Source organism: Mya arenaria, chromosome 1, assembly GCF_026914265.1.
Source record: "Mya arenaria isolate MELC-2E11 chromosome 1, ASM2691426v1".
NCBI lineage: Eukaryota > Metazoa > Mollusca > Bivalvia > Myida > Myidae > Mya > Mya arenaria.
Window position 1 is genome coordinate 34,700,333 of NC_069122.1, and position 18,237 is coordinate 34,718,569.

The 18,237-nt window shown below is 35.9% G+C and overlaps 1 protein-coding gene across 1 annotated transcript; it reads left to right on the forward strand.

Annotated features, from left to right (window-relative positions):
• Positions 1–450: 450 nt before the first annotated feature.
• Positions 451–12,825, forward strand: LOC128234205 (uncharacterized). Its single transcript, XM_052948289.1, has 5 exons — positions 451–474; positions 2,496–2,624; positions 4,716–4,845; positions 6,010–6,656; positions 11,650–12,825. Exons 2-5 carry the CDS (start codon positions 2,510–2,512, stop codon positions 11,835–11,837), a joined length of 1,080 nt encoding a protein of 359 aa, XP_052804249.1. The 5' UTR covers positions 451–474; positions 2,496–2,509; the 3' UTR covers positions 11,838–12,825.
• The last annotated feature ends 5,412 nt before the right edge of the window (positions 12,826–18,237 follow it).

Consider the following 18,237-nt stretch of genomic DNA (forward strand, 5'->3'; position numbering starts at 1 on the left):
ACATAAAAAGGCAAATTAACAGTCCTGTGTGAAAACTCGGTGTATTGTGTACTTGTGCAGAATGCAAAAGTTAGAAATGCGTATGCAATGTAAATATTTAATGTTAGTTTAATTATTTAATCCGTGTGATACATGTAGTTGTCTTCAGTTTGAACCGTGTCAGGATTGCGCAATCGGTCTTCTGTCCCTTGTTTTTATAATATATACACAGTACACCAGAAGGGTAAGAACTCGAGGGAACCCCCTGTGGTTACAACCGCCAATTTTCCATAAGGTAACGAAACTAATCACCAAAATTCAATGAATCGGTGCTATCTTTTGGTAGGGTCGGATAACTCGGATAAAAAACGCGTTGACTCGTAGTTGTATGTAACCGTTTAATGAAACATTTTGCAAAAGTTATTTCCCTTGACTATAATTTTGCCATTGTATATAATTTTGCCATTGTAACTATATCAACAGAGTAATACACAGGTGAATATTCTTTCATGTTTTAAGTGTGTATCTTGGGCCATTTAAGGTTCATAGTTAATACTTTTTCATTAAAGACATGTTGAAATGATGCTCTGTAGATGATGTCAACAATATTCGGGTTGATTTATCATTACAGAGGCGAGCTTCGAGGTGAATCGAACGCGGAAATAAAATGAACATGAACCATACTGGTTGACGGTACATTTCCGAACAGGGAACAAATCCGGAACACCAGCTAAAACACGCGTTTGTTTACCGTGATCGATTTTTCAATGATCAAGATCAATACAAAGGCTTGCCTTGGTCACATTTGCGAAGTTTCATCTTGTTTTGTTGAGTATTTTCTAAAAAAAATGCCGTTCAATGTTTATACCTTAAAGATCAAAATGTAGCTCACGGGGGAATGACGTCAGAGGGCGCACACTCATCTTTAGGTTTTGCTGTTATGTTGACCTACATTTATGATATTTATAAATAGAAATCACGCTTTACATTTGAATTTCATGTTTTGAAAAACATCGGAAACAATAAATAACTTTGCAGCTAAGTGTTTATTTAATATAGCATACTTATTAATTATAATCGTATGACCATGTATATTCGAGTGTTCGGTATTTGTGCCCTCCATAGCATAAATTTAAAGGTGATTTACTGTCTATAAAATGAACAATTTTCGACATAAAATTGATGAGATCTTGAATCTGTACTTTGACAGATTTTGTCACATTAAACAAAGATGTTTCATATGCAATTTTAACTTGCTACAACAAAAACTCTCCAAGATCATTGTGAAAAACCTCAAAAAGTGTTCGGATTTGTGACCTTAGCCAGTACGTGTTAATTATATGCTTTTTGGTGGTTTTAAGAGATTGATCAGTGAAATAAAATTCATATTTCACTGTTTAGTGAAATAAAATTCATATTTCACTGTTTCAAACAGTAAAAATATTACCTTAAATTGTGATGTTCTAATGATCGATTATTTTGGATAATTAATTGGTTGTGCCAGAAATCGGTGACAATCAATTATATTTGTTCTGAAATGATCATCAATAACAGCAACAGTAACACTAAATAACTTCAAAGACACTCATAAGGATAATGAATTATTGAACAAGAATAAAATTACAAATCAAGGTATTGTCAAAAACCAATTGTACTATCGATAATTACATGTAGTTATTTGAGTGTCACTGATAATCAGTAGTCAGACTGCAACAGACTCCCTACACTAAACCTGAATGTTTTTCACTATTACAAATTTTAGCCTGCGGTCAGTTCCAAATCTTGCATCAGGGAGCACAGGGCTTGGAAAAAAATAAATGACGTCTTTAATGAAGTGAAGTTACATTCCCAAATGATTTGGCGCAATTTCCCAAAAATATATAATCAGATAACTAAAAGAACAATTGTCTGTTTCAATGTAAGATAATTATATATTTCACCTTGCAAATAATAAAAGTAAATGTTTCAGTCATGGCTACGCCACTCTTGAAATAAAGCTTTCAGTGCTCACTCAGTGAAATATACTAGCATCTTACACTTAAATAAAAATTATCTTATATGTATTATTCTCAGCACAGATATTCATTGTACCTGGAACCAATAACAAATATTCTACTCCCAGATATTATGCTGCAATATGCATATACTGGTTGAGTACTTCCTACAGACCAGTACCTCAATTACTGCCAGCTTTCCTAGAGCCTTAATTGATCATTTTAACAAAATAACAATCAGAAAGAGCATGTCAATAAATGTAAACATGACTTCAAACATTCTCTCTTATAATTTCTATTCAATATAAACGGCACTTGGTTTACATTTGAAAAAGCTATAGATACATGTCACAAGTTATTAAAGTTTTGATGTTGAAGAAACCCATCAAAACCTGTTTAAATTTGGCCAGCTTTAACCTGTACTCAATTAGTAATATGTTTACAGAAAAAGATTGTAAAATGTATGAAATAGATAATAATTATAAATGATATAAATATTATTCTTTGTCTAATCTTAACCAGGTCTAAATCACACCATGGCAAGCCTCGCTGATCAGTTGAAGGCTGTTCAGCTAAAGAAGTCTACTGAACCGATCAAAGACTTCTCAAGTGCTAGAACTGCAGGATTTATGAAAGATGAAGACATTAAAGGTTTGGGATTACTGTATCTATAGACAGTCTGCATCTCACCCAAGGTGTTTGTGGTTCTATATAGCCCGCTGGAAGGGGGCATTTTTCTTTGCCTCTTGCCAAGGAAAAGGATTTGTATCATATAACAGCTGTTTCCACAAACCAGCTCAAATTAATTAATAGAGAACTTAAAATCATGATTATATAACTGCCAAGTTTGTTTCCCATTTCAAGCCCTACTGGCCAAAGGCCAGGAAAGCGTATGCCATGGTGCAGTGTATGTCTTCTGTACGTCTATGCATCTGTAAACCATTGCGATACAGTCTTCAGTTTTAGAGTGTGCAGTTGGTATTCATTTGTACTCTCCCTTGCTTTTGTTAAAGAGGTGAAAATTATAGTTAGAATGGGTTGTTTGAATTTAAGCAGGCCAGAAGAGCTTATACAATTGCACAGTGTCATTCTTGGCCACACTTGGGTTCACAAGTTTTCTATACTTATATAGGGAAATCATTGCAAATCTTCTTGTTTCAAACCACAAGGCACATACCTTTAAAATTAGTTATGTAGCATCATAGGATGGCCCTCTACCAGGTTTGTTCATATTATGCCCCTGTGTTCAAACTGGCCCCACCCCGGTGGATAATTTTGAAAATAAATACCAGTATTGTGTTTGGATGACCATGACTGACCTTTTGACCTACTTTCTTATTTTTGAAGCTACAGCAATGAACATGGACCTTGTGTTCAATCTTGTAAACAAATATCAATGTTAGTCCTCAGATGACTTTGATTGTGACTGACTTCTCGACCTACTTTTTTATTTGTGGATCTACTGCAATAAAATTTGGACCATGTGAACAGTTTTCGCTAACGAGTATCAATGTTGGCCTCAGATGACCTTTAACTGTGACCTTTTGACCTTCATTATATTTTTAAAGCTACACCAATGAAATTTGAAATTTGAGAACAGTTTTGAAAACAAATCTAAATGTTGTGTTTGGATGATCTTGATTGTGACCTTTGACCTAGTTTCTTATTTTTCAAGCACTGCATTGAATTTTTGACTATGTGTACAGTTTTGACATTCGACAATATTGACATTGACAGGTGATCTTTTGTTATACTTTCTTATTTTTCAAGCCACAGCAATGAAATTTGGACCATTTATACAGTTTTGAGAACAAATTTCAAGCTGAGATATTTGGTGTGTAGCATTGTCTTATGGTCCTCTACCAAGATTGTTCAAATTATGCCCCTGAGTTCCAAATTAGCCCGGCCCTGAGGGTCACCTGTGTTATTGAAAGATATAAAGGAAAATGTTATCCTCATGTCTGAAACAAAAGGCTTAGAGATAAGATATTTGGTATGTAACATTTTCTAGTGGTAAGAAAGGCTTAAAACTTTCTCTCAGGTGAGTGATTTAGAGCCATAATGGCCCTGTTAGTATTTCTATCAAACTCATACAGCAGTTTGATATACATGAGAGTTCTGTTCCATTTGAAAACCACTGATCTGCTCACTACATTTTCTTCCCTCACATGTTGAACATGCAACGTTTTCAGCTCGACCATTCAGAAAACTTTCCAAGAGAACTATACGAATGCTGCCTATTACCCATACGTACATGCTCTAGATTGAAACTGACCCCAGGAGCCATGCCCGTAGAGTATAGGCCCTCATAGGCTTCTTGTCATGATTTAATGAGCACATCAATAATGATGTTAGCTTGAAAATGCTTGTAATAAATTTAGTAACATAATTGCATCGGGATACTACAGACTTTTTGTAATTTCTGAGGCCCCTGAACTTATAATTAGGTATAATAAGATATTCACAAGGTGTGGGCCATCTTTTCAATGTGTATGTAGTTCTATCACATTTTCATTGATCCTGTCTAATTTGGTTAGAATAATGTTAAAACTAATAGCTTTATTGGTCTGTCCAGGCAACGCAAATTTAGTTTGTATTTCTTTCTTCACGTTGAACTGAAACTCTTTTTTCACAATATGTTGTTGTAAGCTTATTGACAAAGGGGCCTCAAACTGTTTAACAGTTGCTTATACTTATAGTAGTACATGAACATTTAAGATCATGTTATTTTTCGTATTTTAGCTTATGAGAAATCAGTGTTGGAAGTGAATACAGAGCACTGGATTGACCTGTTGAAAGATGAAACATTCCCTACAGAGTTGTGCCCCTTTCTTCTTGAGGAAGCCAAGGTCTTTCTTGCAGTGTATGAGAGGTAATTAACATCTTGTTTTAACACCGGGTCTCGACCTACTACATGACTACAAACATAAAATGACAGTTCTACTTTTAGCAGAGATTTTGAGGTACTTATCAAAGTTACCCTTTTTCTTACGTGTTGTAGTACACAAACATGAATTGGGAAAACAATCGAGGCCTTTTAATTATTATTTTAGTGTGCCATAGATTGACCAGATTTGGAATGAACCTTGGTTCTAAAAATTTACAGAATTAACCAGTAAGCATTTTCTTAGATTTGCCGATTTATCTCCAAATTTGGCGATCTGCACGCGAAAAATAATAACAAGATCACCTGGGCGCAACTGACGTTACTGCCATTGAACATGTCAATACAAGTTATTGATCGGAAACCGATTTTCCAATAAATGCCACCACAACCTTGAACCTTACGTACTGACCCCAAAATATATAGGAGTGATTTACTCACCATGACCTATGTGCAATCCGGGGCAATCTAAATAGTATGCACAATCTCAAATATCCACAATTTGAGGACTCAAACAAGTACATTGTAATTTATAAGCTATTGATCGTAAACCAATGTTCTAAGAAAAGTCACCATGCCCTTGACCTACTGACCTCAAAATCGATAGGAGATTTAGGTAAATTGCAAATTTTGTTGTCTTAATTCCAACTTTATTGGACCTAGGGAGTTCTAGGAATCAAAGTCTTTTGGAGAAACAACCCGGCCAAGGTTATATCCCATACAGCAGTCTAACATAGCCTTTCTGGAATGCCTATACTCCTAATTCTCCTACATGTAGGCAGTTCTGAAAATTTAAAGGTGCTTTATGCACCTGTCAATTACAACCACGGCCCCAGGTCCGTGTGTATACCGGGGATAGCTGAGAAAATGGGCTGTGTTTTTACCTTTCGGGTGACCATGCAGTGCCGAGTGAATGGGGTGGTTTTGTCTTTGTGCAAAATATAGCAGGGAATAGGCCTAACCTAAGGTCCCTTGGGTGCGCAGGGCGGGGATTTTAGTCTGGGTTGGCCTGACCGAAAGTCAAAGTCCCCACTATTCCCCAGACCAGGGGGGGGGGGGGGGGGGAGGGGGCGTGGTTACATTTGACTGGTGCATTATTATGACCCGAATGGATGTAATGAAACACAAATTACATTTGTATCACCATTTCAGATTGTACTTAAACAAAGACAGTGACGTGATCAAGAACACAGATTGGAAAGATACTATCTCCGATGACGAGAGGATACTTCTCGACGTTCTCGAAAACAGGCTGCAAAACGCAATGGATGTTTTCACAAAAGATGGATTCGCTTTTGTCAAAACATCCAGCAGGAGTGCTAAAGATGCACCACTAGTTCAGAACAATTTCAAACAACTGTACCTCTCTGAACTTGATTCATATCCCGAATCTAATCGATCAGAAAATATCAAAATCACGTGCTTGCTCAAAGCAGCTTTTGATGCTCTGAGAGTAAAAACTGCAGGAGAGGTCATTGATATGTTTCTCCGAAGTGAGAGAATATATCAGGATCTTTTGCTGGCTGCCGTTAATCAAGTCAGCAAATACCACGAACATTTCGTCATTCGAAAATTTGTTGACATAGATGTGGACATGGAATTTAGAGGATTTGTTTGGAAGAACGAGCTTGTGGCCTTGTCACAGTACAACTATGCAATATACTCAGAAAGACTCGCGAGCAACAAGGCAATGTATGGGGATATGGTGAAGAAATACTACGATGACAAAATCAAACCAAAGCTCACAAGCACAGACTTCCCCGAAAACACCATTATTGACTTTGCAATATGCGAAAATGGTAGGTTTGCTTAAACATTGTACTCAATTTTAGCTCACCTGAGCACGAAGTGCTGAAGGTGAGCTATTGTGATCGCCCTGTGTCCGTCGTCTGTCATCGTTGTCCGTCGGCGTCCGTCGTCAACAATTTGACTGTTAACACTCTAGAGGTCACACTTTAGGCACAATCTTAATGAAACTTGGTCAGAATGTTACCCTCAATAAAATCTTGGACGAGTTCGATATAGGGTCATCTGGGGTTAAAAACTAGGTCACCAGGTCAAATTAAAGGAAAAGCTTTTCAACACTATAGAGGTCACATTTATGACTGTATCTTCAGGAAACTTGGTCAGAATGTTAATAATCTCTAGGTCAAGTTCGAATCTGGGTCATGTGCGGTCAAAAACTAGGTCACCAGGTCAAATTGAAGGAAAAGCTTGTTAACACTCTAGAGGTCACATTTATGACTATATCTTCATGAAAATTGGTCAGAATGTTTATATTAATAATCTTTAATTCAAGTGTAAGTCTGGGTCATGTGCGGTCAAAAAGTAGGTCACCAGGTCATATCATAGGAAATGCTGTTTAGCACTCTATAGGTCACATTTATGACTGTATGTATGACTGTATGAAACTAAGTCAGAATGTATATATTGATTAGCTCTAGGCCAAGTTCGTATCTTGGTCATGTCAGGTCAAAGACTAGGTCACCAGATCAAATTGAAGGAAAAGCTTGTAAACACTCTAGAGGTCACATTTATAACTATATCTTCATGAAAATTGGTCAGAATGTTTATATTAATAATCTCTAAGTCAAGTTTGAATCCAGGTCATGTGTGGTCAAAAACTAGGTCATTAGGTCAAATCATAGGAAAAGCTTGTTAGCACTCTAGAGGTCACATTTATGACTGTATGTTCATGAAACTTTGTCAGAATGTTTATATTGATTAGCTCTAGGCCAAGTTTAAATCCGGGTCATATGCTGACAAAAACTAGGTCACCAGGTCAAATAATAGGAAAAGCTTGTTAACACTCTAAAAACTAGGTCATCAGGTCAAATAATAGGAAAAGCATGTTTACACTCTAAAGGCCACATTTATGACCATAAGTTTATGGAACTTGACACTTTTCATGTTTATACTCCAACCATAAGAAGAACAGAAAATAAAAATGTACAAACAAAGACAATTACGCATCCTTTCTAAGGTAACAGACCACCAGACTGACATTTCAAATTCTCTAAAACTGTAATACCCTCAACTATAATATTTAACATGTAGCTTTGAAAACTAGTCCTAAATTTGTTTTAATTAAGTCCCCTCTCATTGCACTTTCCATTGCCCTGAAAAAAACACTTATTCCCTCCCCCTATCACAATTGCCCTCGCCCTGAAAACACTTATTTCACACTCGAATTGGATCAGCAGAGCGATACAGGGCCTTCAGGGCCCTCTTGTTAGTTTGTATGGGTTTTTTTTCAAAGTAAGAAGTAAGATTATTGTGATAACCGTTCTGTCGGTGTCGGCATCGTTACGAAATTAAGAAGTGCGTTTTGTTCAAGTGGCACTCTTATTCAAAATCAATACATACACATGTATAACACACATAAATTTTGATTAATAAACCATTAACTTCTTACTAAATAATGCATTTATGGAAAATATTAATTACTGACAATGCCTAAAAAATACATTTGGTTCGGGTTACCCGACCCTACCTCCGGAATAGGCGCCGACCCTACCGTTTTTATAGTCAGTTTGAACAAAAAATGAAAAACTTGGAAGAATTTTTTTTTTTTTTTTTCTTTTTTTTTTTTTTTTGGTTTTTAAATATGGAGTTTAAAACTTTATGCTTATACAGGAGATAACTTTAACACTATTCTCCAATGATGAAAATGACATTCTAATATAAAGCTTAATAATAAAAAAAAGCCTACCTACCCTACCTAATTTTAAAAAGGATGTAACCCTAACCAAACAATTTTTTAAGGCCTAACAAGATTGTAACAATGTATTCAATAGCTGAAAAGGCAAAAATATTAAATGTTTGGTAAATGCTAAAAGATTTACCGTACGGTGATCTATTTTTCTCTTATAAGGCACTTTTCTTTCATATTAAACAAGGTATCCTTCATAAAAGTGCTATTGTTTTTGACATTTATTCATCCTTTTTGGTAAATTAAAACAATCATATTAATTGTGATAAGTCTTATTTGGGAATGAGAGTGCATCTTAAATATATTATTTCAATGGTCAAATCATCTTTTCATGAACTTCACTTACACTAGCAGTTTTAGAAAATTGTTGAAGTGAACATTTCATGACAATGTTAGTAGAGAAATTATGCATTAGTAACAACAAAATGCATCACCAAAGTCTTAAAGCTGCACTCTCTCAGATTAAACGTTTTGCCAACTTTTTTATTTTTTGTCTTGGAACGAGCCAATTTTTGCGAATATCCATGGAAGCCAGTTATATAAGACTGCTGACAAAAAATGGATCACAGATTTTTATATTTAAGTTCAAAAATTGATGTTTTATGCATTTTTCTTAAACCGTTAGTAACGGTTTAAGCCAAAAAACATTAATTTTCGAACGGAAATAGGAAAATCTACGATCTGTTTTTTGTCAGCAATCTAATATCATTGGTTTGCAGATATTTACGCAAAAATTAGCTTAAAAATTAAAAATTTAAAAAGTTGAAAAAATGGTATATCTGTGAGAGTGCAGCTTTAAGTGATCCAAATCGTTCGTGGATGGAGAACCCCCAAACTCCATTGTAATGTTTAGAGCCTTCTTTGGTGTTCCTTGGGAAGGGAGCGCGCGCCACAATATTTGCCACTAAATTGCGCCCCCTCTTATGTTAAATCCTGGAGCCGCCATTGAATCAACCAATTTTTGTCACCGGCTTCCTACTGGTTGAGGCAAAAATTTAAATATAGCCATGTGACCTTCACATTAACACTTAAAAAACCCCACATCCTTTAAAGGTCTTTTTCAAAGGACCGACATAAAATTGGGCATTACATCACAAGAGTAATGACTCATGAAATACTTAATATGTTAGATTTATTGAAAGGCATAAAAGATCATAAAATTTAGATTATATGAATTTGTATTTGCGTGTCTTGTTGCATTATTCAAATGAAGGGAAAATGCACAATATTTGCTTAAATATAGATTTATTAATTGGGTACCTTCATTAAAATTCATCAACTCTTATATGGTGACAGTTTCCCATCTAAGAACCGGATTCCTCTTGCATATACCGGTCTGCTCTATTCATATTATTGTGCGGTTGAGTTGAAATTTTTGTATAAGTAATTATGTTACATGTATGCAATATATAAAATGAGAACAAACTTCCTATCTATAAGTGGTTTATATTTTATTAAACATGAATATGTATCCAACTTCACAGAAGAGATAAACAAAATGTAACGATATTACAATTGTGAAATTGCTAAAGAAAAAATAGGTAAATTGTAAATAGGTAAATTGTAAATAGGTAAATTGTTTTAAAAGGACCGAGGAGAATCATGGATGAACATTGACATTAATACCCCTCTTTAATAAACATCATCATAAGAAGCATTGTTACACACCACATTAACTTACCAGTTTTGTTCAAAATCTATTAAACTTACCAGTTTTGTTCAAAATCTATTAAACTTACCAGTTTTGTTCAAAATCTATCAAACTTACCTGTTTTGTTCAAAATCTATTAAACTTACCAGTTTTGTTCAAAATCTATTAAACTTACCAGTTTTGTTCTAAATCTATGAAACTTACCAGTTTTGTTCAAAATCTATGAAACTTACCAGTTTTGTTCAAAATCTATTATACATACATTAACTTACCAGTTTTGTTCAAAATCTATTATACATACATTAACTTACCAGTTTTGTTCAAAATCTACGATACATACATTAACTTACCAGTTTTGTTCAAAATCTATGATACATACATTAACTTACCAGTTTTGTTCAAAATCTATTAAACTTACCAGTTTTGTTCAAAATCTATGAAACTGACCAGTTTTGTTCAAAATCTATTATACATACATTAACTTACCAGTTTTGTTCGAAATCTACGATACATACATTAACTTACCAGTTTTGTTCAAAATCTATTATACATACATTAACTTTCCAGTTATGTTCAAAATCTACGATACATTCATTAACTTACCAGTTTTGTTCAAAATCTATGATACATACATTAACTTACCAGTTTTGTTCAAAATCTATTAAACTTACCAGTTTTGTTCTAAATCTATGAAACTTACCAGTTTTGTTCAAAATCCATGAAACTTACCAGTTTTGTTCAAAATCTATTATACATACATTAACTTACCAGTTTTGTTCAAAATCTACGATACATACATTAACTTACCAGTTTTGTTCAAAATCTATGATACATACATTAACTTACCAGTTTTGTTCAAAATCTATTAAACTTACCAGTTTTGTTCAAAACTTATGAACCGACCAGTTTTGTTCAAAATCTATTATACATACATTAACTTACCAGTTTTGTTCGAAATCTACGATACATACATTAACTTACCAGTTTTGTTCAAAATCTATTATACATACATTAACTTACCAGTTATGTTCAAAATCTACGATACATACATTAACTTACCAGTTTTGTTCAAAATCTATTATACATACATTAACTTACCAGTTTTGTTCAAAATCTATGATACATACATTAACTTAACAGTTTTGTTCAAAATCTATTAAACTTACCAGTTTTGTTCAAAATCTATTAAACTTACCAGTTTTGTTCTAAATCTATGAAACTTACCAGTTTTGTTCAAAATCCATGAAACTTACCAGTTTTGTTCAAAATCTATTATACATACATTAACTTACCAGTTTTGTTCAAAATCTACGATACATACATTAACTTACCAGTTTTGTTCAAAATCTATGATACATACATTAACTGAACATGGTGAATATTAAATGTATCACATTCAAATGCTTAACACCTACAATGTATTTTGCAGGCAAGAAACTGTGGGTGATTGAGGTCAATCCGTACATGGAGACCACGGACGGAGCTCTTTTCAGCTGGCAACACGAGGTACCCATACTTCAAGGGGCAGAGGGCTTTGTCTTCCGGGTCACCGAGAAAGCCCGCCCAGGGGCACGGACCATCCTACCTCAGAGTGTTCGGGCTCTTATGGAATCATAAATCATTTATTTCACGAAATAAGTCAGGGTATTGTCATACCCTTCGTGCCATTGTTAGTGTCTGCGTTTGACGTCGTAGTTAGAATTAGAACCCCATTGGCATGAATTCCCAGGGACCCGCGAAAATTAATCGAACCTCGGAAGATTCGAGCCAAGCGGGGATATTTTACCTTCAGTGTAAAGAAATCGGTTCTTTACATCTAGTTCGAGCCAACAAGGAATTGAGCCAACGGTGATCGACTGTAATTAAAAAACTGTTCAAGATCTTCAAAAGAAACATGGTGTGCATTTTTCCATTGACAATGTACACAATTATTACAAGGTCAATAACTATGGCTTCAATAATTGTCGAGTTATGGCCCTTGTTCAACTGCAGTTAACAAACAGACCAGTGAAAGTGTTTGTTTTACTGTGCTCTGATGTCCTTTTTATCTCACTTGTGCACAAATAGCTCAAGGTCACCTATTGTGATCACCCCGTGTCCATTGAAAGTTGTGAACTTTTTTGTTACAAATAACATCTTCCCAGAAACTGATTTTGCTCAAACTTTACAACAAACATCCTTGTATTAGTCCTTTCAAAAATTGTTCAGACTGTTCTGAACCATTGCAAAATAGGGATTACAAATCGGAGCGAATCTTTTTTGAATATACTGAAATTAAAAAAAATATAGCAAAATATGTAAGCTCCAACCAATTGCAAGTTTGTCTATGAAATGGTTTTACTCAGGTGAGCGATTTAGTTCCGTCTTGGCCCACTTGGTGATGATATTCGTGCGTGTGGAAGCCGAGATTGTTTTTACATCATATTTCTGACATTTTATTTTTTATATGTTTTACTCTGGTTTAATGATTGATATTATTTTCTTTATACACTGTCTGGAAAAATATACCCATATAATGATATTTATGGTTTTATATTACAATTGTATACATTTTATACATGATACATAGTCTTAGTATACTTATTATGATACGTTGTTAAAAAAAATAAACAAATAATCACCCTTATAGCTGTCTTTTTTTTGCGAGCTGAAATAGGGCTACAATAGCTCAGGGAACATACCAATAAAAACTTATAATTATTATAAAAAAATCCTTAAAATTGTGTATGGATGTGTCCAACTCTTATCACCTACCAGACCAAACGCATTGGTAGCTAGCTCCATGAATTGAAATGAGTTTTAAATCAGTAAATAGTGTTGGTTCATACTATTTTAAAAAAAGAAAAAAAGTTGATTAATCGTCAGACGACATATTTCGTTTTTATACGTCTTTTTGCATTTAAATCAATATTCAAACAGCATAGTCAAACTAAGTTCAAGTTCCGTGTGTCCTCCATAATATGAGGTTGTATCTTTCTTCCGTGTTGCGTACCGAACACACTGCATTCTTTTCTTGGTCCATTCTCTCAATCCTCAACTGTCTGCTTTTCGCCCCACACCGTGGCTTCCGCTGGTCATCTAAGCGTGTGTAAGTACGTCGGAAGGTTACTTGACTGTTGGGGTACTACCAGTGTCCCGCAAGGTTTCCCTAGCATAGCAGGAGTCTGGGCCCCTTTTAAAGGATTGAAGCTCTTCCGGAAGTTGATTATCTTGTAGGTGGTCCACTTTGGTATTTGTTTCATTCGCTTGTATGACAAGGCGTCTTTTATGAGGCGCCAAACATCATAGTTCCTCATATGGTCGTACTGATGGAATCTGTGCCCTTCAGATCTGTCCTACCTTTCCATCCAAAGCCGTTCTGGCCGTGTCATAGGTCAACAGTTAGTCGTATTCGGCTCCTCCGCAGGCAGTTTCCGAGTTGAGAGGCAGCTCTTACTTTCCAGTGAGGTGGGAAATAACAGAAGGCATTTCAGATATTTACAAGGGCCAAACCAGAATTTAAATTTGGGGTATCTGGCATGCTAATATATCGATTTACAACAATACAATCTTTCTACCAAATTGATTCTGCCTAACCACTCTTAAACTATCTAACGAATCTGCGTACCGAACAATGTCATTTTTTTAGTTTCTGCGTACCGTGTATCACCCTCCCATGAGTCCTGAGTACTCATTGTTTACAAATCCTATGAATATGGTATACTAATGGGGGGGGTGGGAGACGGGGAGACCAGCATCTTGCCCGTATACTCTTAAATGAAACATTGTATTAGCAAACTATATTACTTGGAGCTTGAAAGGCACATTATAGATTTAAACAAATGATAGAACCTAATTACCGAAAAGTGAGAATAATCATACTCCTTGACCCATGATCGTCTGGTACGGTGGAATGCCTTTGCTTATCCCCAAGCAGTCAGTTATCAGTTCTCATATCTTAACAATTATAATGATGTTCAGAATATAAACGTGGTATCCAGTGAATAAGGCTTGAATCTGTATTTGTATACATGATAGTCACTTGAAATGTTCAAGGTGACGTGGTATACAGTGAATTAGGCTTGAATCTGTATTTGTATACATGATGGTCACTTGAAATGTTCAAGGTGACGTGTTATACGGTGAATTAGGCTTGAATCTGTATTTGTATACATGATGGTCACTTGAAATGTTCAAGGTGACGTGTTATACGGTGAATTAGGCTTGAATCTGTATTTGTATACATGATGGTCACTTGAAATGTTCAAGGTGACGTGTTATACGGTGAATTAGGCTTGAATCTGTATTTGTATACATAATGGTCACTTGAAATGTTCAAGGTGTACTAAGGGGTTATGCTTGCACTTAAGTCAAGGTTAGACTTTATTAAGTAACGTCTTAAAATTAATTCGTGCATATATAGCCTAAGGGATCGGAGTACAGCGAACTTATCGTGGTTTCCGATTCACGAAGAAATAACATTTTAAATTCTAACCGACTTGTATAACCCAGAAGAGATGCCCCTTGCAGTAGAGTTGGCTATTATAAATACAATAAATCACAAAACTTCTTAACGTAAAAGGCACTGCATGCAAATGTACATACAGCCTTAAGGTCAAGGTCACACTCTTGAAAATTCGAAAAAAAAAGAAATCACTGGCGGCTCCGGGGGGCGAACCCGCCTTAAATCATCTTTAAATCAAGTTCAACTTTTATTTCAATAAAGGAGAAAAAAGTGATAAAATATGCCCAATGCACCATTTCGGACTAGTAATTGTTTTCTTCCCCCAAACTCCCCTGCCAACATTTTAAACCAAATAAACAACGTTTCTGACGGAGGGGGGGGGGGGCAAGTTAAAAGGTTACGCCCCTAAGATACGCCCCCAACGTCAAATCCTGGAACCGCCCCTGCAAAAAATCTTTTAATAGCTTTCAATGTTGTGTTTTTTTCACTCGAGGGCAAGATAACAATAGGCAGATTTGAATAACTAAATTACGCATTGAGGCCAAGGCTGTATTTGCAGCGAGGGTATTGAGAGAAACCTGAGCATGTTAGATAACATTTTAAGGCGTATGATTGTTAAAAGGTACTCGCTCGTGTTTTTGGATCAAAAAATATTTTATTCAGTAATGCGTCTGAAAACACGTATTATATCATTATTTTACTCTATGATATCGAAATTGCAGAAAAAATACAGTTATAGACTAAAAAGTGATTTGGTTTTTAAAATGTTGTCTTCAAAGACGATATTTGAGCAAATATCAACATTTGCTGAAGGGTTCCAGCTTTTGATATCTTAGTTTTAACACTCGTAATGATTTGCCACACTTTATTGCGTCATACAAAAACATGAATTTTACAACAACATGAGCGAGCACCTCAAATATGTAGGTTGTGGTCATGTTTCAATTACCGTCACCAGCGTGTCGCGTATGTGTCATTTTTTGTTTCAGCTCGTCTATTCTATTGTCATAGTGTTGATGTCGTCGTCTCAACATTTTAAACCTTGGCCATAATTCGGAACCCGTACAAAATGTCCACATGAAACAGATGCGTACAAATTCCTCAATTTTCAAAACGCAAGAATATCTCTAATATGTTTTTTTTCTGTACTAAAATCAGATGCTTTTATTTTTATTGAAATCGGTCTTTATCCGTCGTCCGTCCGTCCGTCCGTCCGTCCGTCCATCCGTCAACAATTGCTTAAAAACCATCTTCTCTGAAACTACATGGCCAAATTCAATGAAACTGCACAGGAAGCTTCCTTGGGTGTCCCTCTACAAATATACAACCAGTGATCACGTTTAATCAACAACAACATCAACAACAACACCAGCAACAACAACAAAATGGCTGACTTTCTGTTTTGCTTAAAAAACACATCTCCTATGAAACTATCAGTCCAAATTCAATGAAACTTTACAGGAAGCTTCCTTGGATGACCCTCTACAAAAATACAACCAGGGGTCACCTTTGATCAACAACAACAACAAAAACAGCAACAACAACAAAATGGATGACTTCCTGTTTTGCTTAAAAAACCCATCTCCTCTAAAACTACCAGTCCTAATTCAATGAAACTTTACAGAAAGTTACCTTGGGCGACCCTCTATAAAAATACAACAAGGGGTCACGATTGATCGACAACAACATCAACAACAACAAAATGGCCAACTACCATTTTGCTTTAAAAAAAATCTCCTCTAAAACTACCAGTCCAAATTTACTGAAACTTTACAGGAAGCTTCATTGCATGACCTCTACAAAAATACAGCAAGGCATTGAGATTGATAAACAACAACAACAACAACAAAATGGCCGAAACTACCAGGCCAAATTCAATGAAACTTTACAGGTAGGCTCATTGCATGACCCTTTACAAATATAAAACAAGGCATCGGCATCAGTAAAGATACGTTTAAATTGCAACATTCCTATTAGTGCTTTGTCACAGAGCTGTGGCCCTTTGCTTAGGTGAGCGTTTTAGGGCCATCATGGCCCTCTTGTTAGTTTGGTAATTAAAATGAAATGAGTTCAACTTAATCAATTTTGCCATTCGTTTGCATCCCTACTAATGAAGCACCAAAAAGAATAGGTTTTTTTTGGTCATTTATCAAGTGTAAACCTATTCTGTGCCCCTTTAAGCTCTTCAATTGGTATGCCCTTTAGACTGAAACAGCACACGCTTTGGCATCGGTTTTCGGTGTCCAACAAGAAAATCCTAAGGTGAGTATTTTTGCGTGATAAAAATAATGCAAAATGTTTTATAGCTGCACTCTCACAGAATGAACGTTTTGACAACTTTTTTATTTCGTGTTTTGGAACGAGCCATTTTTTGCGAAAATCCATGGAAACCAGTTATATAAGACTGCAGAAAAAAATAAGATCCCAGATTTTTAGATTTAAGTTCAAATAACGGTTTAAGCCAAAAACATTAATTTTCGAACGGAAATATGATAATCTCCGATCTGATTTTGGTCAGCAAACATAATTATCATTAGTTTGCAGATATTTACGCAAAAATTTGCTCTTTTTAAGATAAATAAATAAAAAAAGTTGTAAAAATGGTAAATCTGTGAGAGTGCAGGTTTAAATCTATACTTTCTAACTACATAATTATACATGTCTATCAAATGACTACGAAGTATTACGTCGAAACTGTTAAAGCGTGTTGATATTATTATACGATAAAACGAGAGGTATTTGCTTTTTTTAAAATACCAATACGGAACATAGATAGCCCTCTTACAACCATGACAGTTTTCTGATCCTAAATCTATCTCAGGAATGAAGCTAGGGGCGTTAGTATACTATGTTGAAACTGATAGAACGTGTAAATAACGAGAGGTATTTGCTTTTTAATATACCAGTACGGAATAGAGACAATCCTCTAACTAATGCACCAGTCAATGTAACCACGGCCACCTCAGGTTCGGGGGTATACCGGGGATAGCCGGGTAAATGACCGTGTTTTTACCTTCCAGGTGGCCCCGCAGTGCCGGGTGAATGCGCTTGTTTTGTCTTCGCAAAAATATAGAAATATAGCGGGGATTGGGCCTTACCTAGGGTCCCTGGGGTGCGGGGGCATTTGGCGGGTTTTTTACCATCTGTTCGTCCCCGCAGGGCGGGGATTTTACCCGGGGTTGGCTGGACCGAAAGACAAAGTCCCTGCTATTCTCCGGACCTGAGAGGGCCGTGGTTACAATAGACAGGTGCATTATGTTTCCGTTTCATCATCGATTGTTATCTGACTCTTCATCTACCTAAGGGGTGGAGCCAGGATTTGGCGTTAGGGGCGTAGGTGACTTTTGACACGTGCCGACCCTCTCAAAAAATCGTTATCCAGTGATAAGATGGCGGCCGAAGGACCACCACCTACATATATATGCAGACCTCTAGTATCTAGCACCTATCCTACGCCCTTGGTATATTGTCTGCACTACACCAATCTCGTGGTGCATAGCGCGTTGTTGTTTGTCAACCACCGATGATTGGACAGGCCCAGGGCTAAACTCCGTACGTCTGGTGCGGGCCGTG